This window comes from Anoplopoma fimbria, chromosome 11 (genome assembly GCF_027596085.1).
Source record: "Anoplopoma fimbria isolate UVic2021 breed Golden Eagle Sablefish chromosome 11, Afim_UVic_2022, whole genome shotgun sequence".
In the NCBI taxonomy this organism is placed as follows: Eukaryota; Metazoa; Chordata; class Actinopteri; order Perciformes; family Anoplopomatidae; genus Anoplopoma; species Anoplopoma fimbria.
The window spans coordinates 7,579,060-7,588,343 of NC_072459.1; the positions used below are offsets into that span (position 1 = coordinate 7,579,060).

At 39.0% G+C, this 9,284-nt stretch overlaps 1 protein-coding gene across 2 annotated transcripts; it reads right to left on the reverse strand.

Annotated features, from left to right (window-relative positions):
- Positions 1-2,436: 2,436 nt before the first annotated feature.
- Positions 2,437-9,056, reverse strand: mmd (monocyte to macrophage differentiation-associated). Of its 2 annotated transcripts, none has more exons than XM_054607540.1 (7): positions 8,946-9,056; positions 7,309-7,390; positions 7,008-7,168; positions 6,095-6,169; positions 5,628-5,729; positions 4,905-4,974; positions 2,437-4,065 (listed from the first exon to the last, which is right to left on the reverse strand). In XM_054607540.1, exons 1-7 carry the CDS (start codon positions 8,972-8,974, stop codon positions 3,862-3,864), a joined length of 723 nt encoding a protein of 240 aa, XP_054463515.1. In that variant the 5' UTR covers positions 8,975-9,056; the 3' UTR covers positions 2,437-3,861. The 2 variants fall into 2 exon arrangements, with proteins under 2 accessions (XP_054463515.1, XP_054463517.1); XM_054607542.1 differs by having other exon boundaries at positions 8,596-9,038.
- Positions 9,057-9,284: the final 228 nt, after the last annotated feature.

Sequence of the window (9,284 nt, forward strand, 5' to 3'; positions counted from 1 at the left end):
TACTATGAAGGAAGGGAAATCTATATCTGGTTACTCTGCTGCTCTGTGTGTGTGATTGTGATTGGTTCCTTCACCCCATGCAGGTGTAGCATGTCCCTGAACCTGAGTGATGGATGCTGGGAAGCAGAGTTTCCCCCGCCCCAAAAAAGTGTTACGTGTGTTGTAGTGTAGAGCTGCATGCTGCTTTTTGACAATCGGTCCAAGACTGCGGCATATTTGTGTTTTTGAGGGCTGATATTGACGTTTCTGATTGTTTCTATGGAAGTCCAGAGCTGCTGATGTTGAATGATTTAAAGGAATAGTTCGACATTTTGGGTTATTATTCGTCTTCATAGTTAGACAAACCCTCTCTCCACCTCCCTAGAATCCTATATGAGGAATTCATTTGCCAAAAAAGACATAAAAAAAAAATTATGTCCTATAGATAACTCAACAAAATAATTATCATGAACTATTTTTGCTCAATAATCCTATGTTGACAATCTGATAAATCTGGGAGAAACGGCTCCAGCAGATTATTCAAAAACTAGTTAATTATACTGTTTGTTTGTCCGTTTAAAAAGAAAAAATCTGATTTAAGCCAAAATCTGGACAATTGAAATGTAAAAGAAAAGTTTTTAATATGGATTTCCATATATTTGTGCTGAAAATCTTTGAAGCTTCAGTAATTGGTTCCTTTAAGGGTGGAAACAGGATTCAAAAAACATAAAAACTCTAACGAAAGTCAATATCGTCCCAATAAAACGCGTCAGATCCCAGTCCAGACTTGGTTGAACGTTATCGATCCAATCCAAAGGTGTGTGCGATGTAGAAAATATGTTTCTTTTCTAACCAACAAACTAGCGTTTTAGTGTTTTATGTGCTTTACAGGGTGTTTTCCCTTCTGTATCTTATGTGAACAGGGTTGGTAGAAAGGACTGGAACGAAGCCCCCTGAATCTCTGGAGCATATTTTTATGAAATCATACATATATATAGATATATATATATATATATATATATATATAGATATAGATATAGGAAAAAGCCAATAATTAATCCACGCGTATCCCAAACGTACCTCACTGTCTAGTGATCTCACTACCTCACCCGGAAACGTTAACCATAATTCTGAGTCTATTCCAGTGCCTTGAATACACTGACTGTTCCCCGGTCTCTCAGCAATGTTACGCTCTGATAGTTTCACATCTGCACTGAAGGGCTTCTTGGTGCATCAATAAAAAATCTATATATTATTATTAACACTGACAACTCTCCTCATTTCTTATTTTTTTTTTGGACATTGCCAACAGACTTGTAACCATTGTATTCATGGCAACACCAGCGGACTGTTTCAGAGTTTGTAAAAACACGACGTAAAGGTGTGTTTTCTGGTCTCGACTGTCATGGAGCGGATGCATGACGTGTATGTGTGCTGTTCGGCCCTCAGCCTCTCCGTCTCTCTGTAATTTGTCGTGTCTAATAAAAATCCCAAATTATTTTAAACCGTGTTTCCTCCTGTCTCTGCTCATCCATGCAGGTTTTTTTGTTTTTTTTTATAAATTACACATTGAAATAATGATCACTAGAGCTGTCATGTGTCTGTAGCATTGACGTTGAAAAGCATTTCTTTAATCTTTCTTTCAGATATGTCCTTGCTATGTGTGAATCTGTAAATAAGTAACGTTTAAACAGGCAGAAAAAAGCCAAATATTGGTTTCTGTTCTCATAAAATATTATGATGTAAATGTTAGATTTAAACATGGAACAGACAATATTGGTTTCTGTACCAAAACAGAGGGCTTCATCTGGCTTCATCCAAAAGCTAGAAGTGTTCTCTGCTTAGATTTAAGTGTTCGGGTATCTATTCTACAAGTTTGTGCCGACACAGAGATTATTTCACTAAATTATAAATATAATAAAAAGACTCAGGAAGTTTTGCAGTGTTTAAAACCAGCCTTAAGCTTTGGCTAAAGTCGTCACAAAAGTGCTTTAACTAAAGATGTATTCTATTTATCACAGTGATTGTATTTATTACTTTTCTGTTGTGCTGTTTTATGTCGTGCATGTGTTGGTGTTGCTCTACCTGCCCAGCAAAAATGCCAATTAGCTACTGGCTAACTCGGGTACAATAACTATTAGTTGTGCGTTGACCCTGCAAAAAATAAAAGAATAAAATAAATAAATAAAGTGATGTTAAATTGGCGCTGGTATTGAAAATGTTGAGCTTTTATTAAGCTCTGCTCATCAGCCGTCAGTGTATCTTGACAAACAGGCTCTTTGTATGTTTTACATATTATCCGTCCACATGTCTTCCTCCAAAAGGTACTTGAAGGAAGCGTCTAGTTTCTTTTTGTTCCTGCAGGAAATGAATGTCTCTAACGAGAGCCTGATTTCCTCCTGAAAACAACACAGTCAATGCAAACAGTTTAAAAAGGAAACCTACGAGTGCTCACTGTGAAGCTCCGGGCATTAGCATTTTTTATTGTCACATTAGAAAGGTGGTACTCAGTATAGCGGAGGGGCATTCATGTTTATATGCAGCAGCACCATTAACACCCAATGGAACAGACAAAAAAAAGCAGCAGTTTTTTTTTGTTTTTTCCCCTCCTGCAGAAGGCCAGGATCATGTAATCAATGGAACGAACAAACAGAATATACAAACATTACAAAATACAGTGGTTATTAACCAAGAGCCACAATTAAGAAAATATGCAATCATTCAGCTCCACTAAGAGGAAAAAGCATCACGCGCTAGGAATCTGGAGCCGTTAAGCAAATGTACACAAAAGATGAGATTTTCTGCAGCGATCAAACTCCCGCTTCAGAATCCAGAGAGGAAAACCGTTGGTCCTCGAGGAGAATCAGTGGAAATGAAACACTTGACTACAGTACAAAGGTCGAGCATGCACACTCTGCTGTTCACATTAATGAGAAAGTACTCCTCGCATTACCTGAAACAGATTTTCTCTCATCGTTTGGCTCATTTAATAAAATCCCAGCTCGCCCTAAAATGCGGTTTGTTACCGCCTGGCCCCACCAGCAGGGGGCGCTAAATCACTTAAAGAGGAGACACTGTGGATCCCTGACTACAGAGGACTGCATTTGGACACAAAAACAAAACATTGGTCGAAAAGAGTGTGTGGATCATATGGGTTGACGACATCATCACTGTAAAAAGAAAATTACAAAAATAAATGGAAAAACTAAATAACACGGAGAGCTTTTTCTCGTCATTTCTTTCCTTCCTCCATGAAAATAACTTCAAATCTGTCTGAACACTTTTTAAAACGATATATCTGGTCAGATTCATAATCGACTGATTTATTTCTATTTATCTCTAAAGTTTTTGTACGTCTGTTCAAATTAAATTTAAGATCTTTGGTTTACTTTTATTATTAATTGGAGAAAAAAGCAGTTTTTTTGTTTATACTTCTCAAAAGCAAAGTCTAAAAAAGAAAAAGAAAATCAGGTCAGACTCTTAGCACCTCACTCGATATCCCCAGTGTTCAAAATGGATGAATCCCCACATTTTTGACAATAATCACCCAAACATGGAATGTGTCTCCCTTCAAAACGATACAAAAAGACTTCCTATCAAATATCCAAATACTGAATGTGCCAGGATTCATTGTAAAAAGTCAAAATCTCCCTCACTGTCAAGTTTTGTTTTAGACTGAAGTTGTACAAAACGGCTTTTGAAAGAAGCTTTTTTTTTTTTGTTCGTCATGGAGACGCTGAGAGATCTGTTAGAAAACAGTAAACAATTCACGGTCATTATTTGAGTAAACGTTACGGCTGTCGCTGCGGCTCCAGCGGGCAGTTGAGGGAGTCGGTGTGTGCGGGCGACCTCGAGCCCCCCCCTACTCCACCTCGCCTACGGTCACGACTGGAGGAGGGCGTCCGCGGTGGGGGTCTTGTAGAGGTATTTCCAGATGGCGTAGTAGTGCACGGCCGCCGCCAGCGCCACGAACACGTGCCAGATGGCGTGTGCGAAGGGGATGACGCCGTCGCTCTTGAAGAAGAACACGCCGAGGCAGTAGATGAGTCCGCCGCAGGCCAGCTCCTGAAGGCCCTCCGTGTTGCTCTGCAGGAGGAAACCAAACAAAGGGAGAGATTAATGACACGTAACAAAAACTCAGCAGCTGTCTTTGTTTACAATCGGTTTCACCGATCTACTGAAAACACTTTGGATAAGTGAGGCCGTTTATGCAGAAGTGTTTTAAATATACGACATGAATATACATATGACAGGCTGCATACAGACTTTGATAACACTGCAAGAATTGTGCAAGAGCATGAAAATGGAAGTTTTACTGTGAAACGAGGCCCACATTTAATTAAAGTCAACTTTTCTTTGGTTTTCCCATTCTCTGTTCACAGGGAAGAAAAACTATGTTTTCTTCTACAATCCAAAGTAATACCAGATGATTAATTGATATACAGATAGTCATTTTATGGGTGAAGTATTCCTTTAATGACATATCAGGCTGCTATATTCATTGAAAACCACAAGAGGGCAGCAGAAACTAAAGAGATTTAACATGTTGAAGCTTGGTGAAAAGCAACAAGTGCGAGCTCGATCCCTTTAAAACCTCTAAGAACCAATATTTCCACTTTGCACAACTCTTAAAAGATAATATTTGTTCCAGACTTAATTCCACAATGTGCTACAAAAAGAGCTTTTGCATGCGTGGATCACGTTCTGATATCAATGACAGTACGTTTATTAATAGAAATAATGAATCAAACTAGTCCTCCCTCCGCTGTGAATTCTCTGAAACAGAAGAGGAAATAAAAAACACATTCATAACCCCCCCCTCCACCCTGTTGTTACAGCCTGCTGGGCTGAACAAGTGACATGTGAACATCCAGGACATGCAAATTAAATGTGACTGTAAATATATTCATAAATAATAATATTACCATTGATGTCACGACCGACGCAGGGAAAAATCCCATCATCAAGTAGAAGGCCAGCTCAACAACTTTATACCTGTGGAGACAAAGAGAGACAACATGTTCACTGACCCGGTCGATGTGATGGAAATATCAGCTTCTATCTGCTATGACAGAGACATAAATGTGGATTCTGCATTTTAAGAGTTTTTCTTTCACTGGCAGCATAATCATTGCTGTGATAATCTCGTTAGTGAAACTGAATATGAACACTGGAATGAGGGACTGATAAAACTCACCAAGCCCGTCTTAAAACTTCCACTTATCTACAGAATCTAAACAGAGCAGAAGTTCCCGTATGTCTTTAGACTAAACCTCACACACAACCTAAGAGGAATGTGACAAATGATAACCTTTAGAGAAGAGTAGTTGGTGGGAAAAGTTAGCATTAAAAAATCCCGCATTTGCATGAGTGATAAAAAGAGAGATATTCAAAATCCCCTCCATAAAAACCTTTGACACGACTATGTTAACTAAATGAGACAATCAAATGTTCAGATTTTTGTTTTCATTGTCATTTTATGCGTTAGGAAAATGTAAATGTGAATGAATATTTTTCATTAGATTTTCTAATGAGATTTTTACAGTGACAGGGTAATCCAGATTCTCTGGTAGTCACAGACTTTCTGAAAAGTTCCCAACAGACGTAAGATCAGACTCTTAAATTCTAAATTTCACATATTAACTCACTTTTCATGATAGTTGAAGACATAAATGGTTCCAGCAGCAGCCATGAGCCACACAAACCAGCGCATGTGTGCTGCTAGAGGGCCCAGTTCACGCAGGTTCAACCTGAGAGGAAACGAGAGGAAAAAGAAAACATGCATCAAAATCAGACTTGGGGCTGCACGGTGGTGTAGCGGTCACAGCAAGAGGGGCCCGGGTTCAATTCCCGGGCTAGACGGCCTTCTGTGTGGAGTTTGCATGTTCTCCCCGTGTCAGCGTGGGTTCTCTCCGGGTTCTCAGGCTTCCTCCATCAGTCCAAAGACCTGCAGCTTAGGTTAATTGATGACTCTAAAATTGCCCCTAGTTGTGGATGTGAGCGTGAGTGGCTGTTTGTGTCTATATGTGTGTCAGCCCTGTGATAGACTGGCGACCTGTCCAGGGTGAACCCTGCCTTCGCCCAATGTTCAAACTGTGTTCTGCGTGACGCTTACCAAGGTGTGTAGGAGGCAGCGATGAAGAAATAGATGACCACTCTGTCACACATGTGGAAACATTGTTCCATGGACCTGAAACAAACAAACAGGTGATTTGTTAACTTCAGGGTCACAAGATGTGCAAAGCAGAAACATAGTTTGCATGTTCTTAAATGTTTCAGAGGAAGTGACATCATCTTTCATTTCATCATCTCTTATTATAAAATACTGTTTTGGTATTTGTTCTTTGATCAAATGTTTCTGGCTCCAATTCATTGTGTTAACCCCGTCTGCCCTTCCATCATTATCCAACTGTCTCAACGATGTCAAACATGCATTTGAAACAACTGCATCCGTCCAGAGTTGAACCATAAACTTTAAACCTTTGCAGCCAAAACAAGCTAAGACACACGTCAACTTCAGCAACTTAACCAAACATGCGAAGCAATTTAACATTATTACACTGTTTAAAACAAGTAGTGGTGAAAGCAACGTTATGTGAAGTCATCAAACGAGTTACCATGTGATGCGACTTGGGGTTGCGTTCACAGCGTTTCTACAACAAAACCAAAATACTCTGGTTTGTCGATAAGACCCTGAACATAACTTAGACGGCAATGTACGCTCCGACAGATAACCTCATGGTTAATTCACAGCTCAAGGAAAATAGGAGAATATTAAAATGATTTTCCAGGACATTTTAATTTTCACTCAATTTCTATGTGTTCACTATGACTGGAAACTTGTTTTTCAGATTTTCCAGGACGCGTTAGAACCATTTTTTGCACTGAATATTACAAAAGTAGAGATTGTTTCTCTTGCTCTATTGTCTGTCTCCTTGTGGATTTAATATACATATTTTTTTATGAGAACTTGTACTGGCACTGGTTTCCCTGCCAACATGCTGGTTCTTACTCGTGCTCCTACTCACCTCATGTGGCTCTTCTTCCAGGTGATGATATGAAACACAGTGGAGACGAGGAAGAGGGCGCACAGGCCCATGCCGTACACCCAGGCAGTGATCTTCTCCCAGCCGTTGTCCGACAGACGATGCAGCAACGCCATGCCCACGAAGGCCGGCATGATGAGGAACTACAGAGATGGAACGAAACCATTAAAACAACGGACAGATCTAGATAATCTAGCCTACTGTAAAAAGGCTTTTAAAGCTATAACTCTGAGTATAAGATCGATTATTCTACATTAAAAGATTATTTATTGAAACCACCTACTGCATGGGTGTAGCAGTTTGCAGCATGCTCATAGCAGGTGGGCTGATAGCGGCAGTTCGCAGAGGCCTTTCTGTTCATGAACCTGAAACACACACACAAAAAACAATTATGGTAAGCTGTTAACCCTTTAAAACAGCAACAGAGAACTAATTGACTAAAATGTTGATTATAGTATGTTATCTATGTTACAGTGCTCAGTGCAATAAAGAGAACACACCATCATGGGGAAATGTATAATGGATATAAAGTGTGATAGATAGATATTTATCACAAAAAACAAACAACATAAGAGCACTCAAGGAGGCATAATAAGCCAAATACCAGATAAAATAAACAATGGACTCTAATCTTTACACTGAAACTAAATATTTACGACGATAGTGCCTTGTAATATGATTATATATTTATTTTCAGATTTTAACCTGCTTGAGATGCAATGACTTGACCAATACAACACATTTTATAACATTAAGTTAACAGTATATTCATAACTACGCATTAGTTAACTACTCCTGTGTTGACACACTTTACTAAACTGCATGAGTGCAGATTGTACTTGTTATACTGCTTAACATTACATTTACCCTGAGCCTTCCACTTAGCACTTTGTATTGGTATTAGTCTGTTGCACTTATTGTATTGGTATTAGTTTGTTGCACTTATTGTTTGTTGCACTTATTGTATTCGTATTAGTTTGTTTCTGTACTTTTGCTCTGGTTTATGCTTTTAGATGCTTGTTTAAGAAAGGAGATGCACTTATGACTTCTGGTGACTAGTAGTTCTCTTGAATACCTATGTTGAATACACTTATTGTAAGTCGCTTTGGATAAAAGCGTCTGCTAAATGACTGTAATGTAATGTAATGTAATGTAAATGAAGAGACGTAAGTAACAATTGTCATTGTCATTTAATTGTATTGTAATGCGATTTAGTCAATAAAGCTCAATTTCAACAAGAGTTAAATATGAAAGTTTTCCAAACTAGTCCAAAACCAAAATAAATATTATTATAAAAAGAGAAAGGCAAAAAATTAAGAAATAAAGAATATTATTATTATTGTGAATTAAAAAATTGCTGCCAATCAATTACCTATCAGGGTCTAGTAGATTTCCACCTAGTTAAATACATTTTTTTTTTATTTATTTTTATGTCAAAGTTCAACAACATTATAACTTAAACAGCATTAATTTGAGTGATCTTTTGTTCAGCATGAAGAATGAGTTAACATGGGGGTCAGACAGCCTAAAAACATCCTTTTTCACAGTTACATTTCTTGGTTTTACAAACCTCTGAAAGCTGTTCACTCTCTTCATCTCAGAGCCTTATTCACCAAAGTGAGCAAAAGACAAAAAAAAATAAAAAATATCTACTAATGTCTGCTTTAAAACAGAGAAGAAGAAAACAATAAACCACCCTGACGACCCCAAGGAAGCTCTCGGCCTAGCATTAGCTCCTAAGCTAACGGGATGCTAATCATTAGCTCGTTCAGCTAACGGGATGCTAATCATTAGCTCCTGAGCTAACGGGATGCTAATCATTGGCTAACTTTCTCCACAGCTACAGCGGCAGCGCTCCAACTACAAAGGCACCATTTTAGTCTTTTTCTTAATACCATCCTGTTACAAATACTGGCTCACTGTCTCTTCTTCAAGGTCGAAACATCCATGAGCACCAGCGAGCTGCCGGGACAAACCGAAAAAGATCCCCCAGCGAGCACCGCTCAAACACGGGTAACTCCCCCCCGCTGAGCCGCTCCACGGGAAATATGATTTTCCGCCCAAACGCTGTGGCGAGATGTTGAGTGACGGCGGTGTGAGCCAATGAGCAACGAGGCACCCACAAATAGGCCAATCAGATTCGAGGTGGGCGGTGTCGTGTGACTTCTAGTTCTGGAGGGATTTCTTTTGGATAATGCGAATGGTAGAGAGTGATTACAGGAAATGAAAGAATAAAAGGTGTAGATAAATATGGAAACA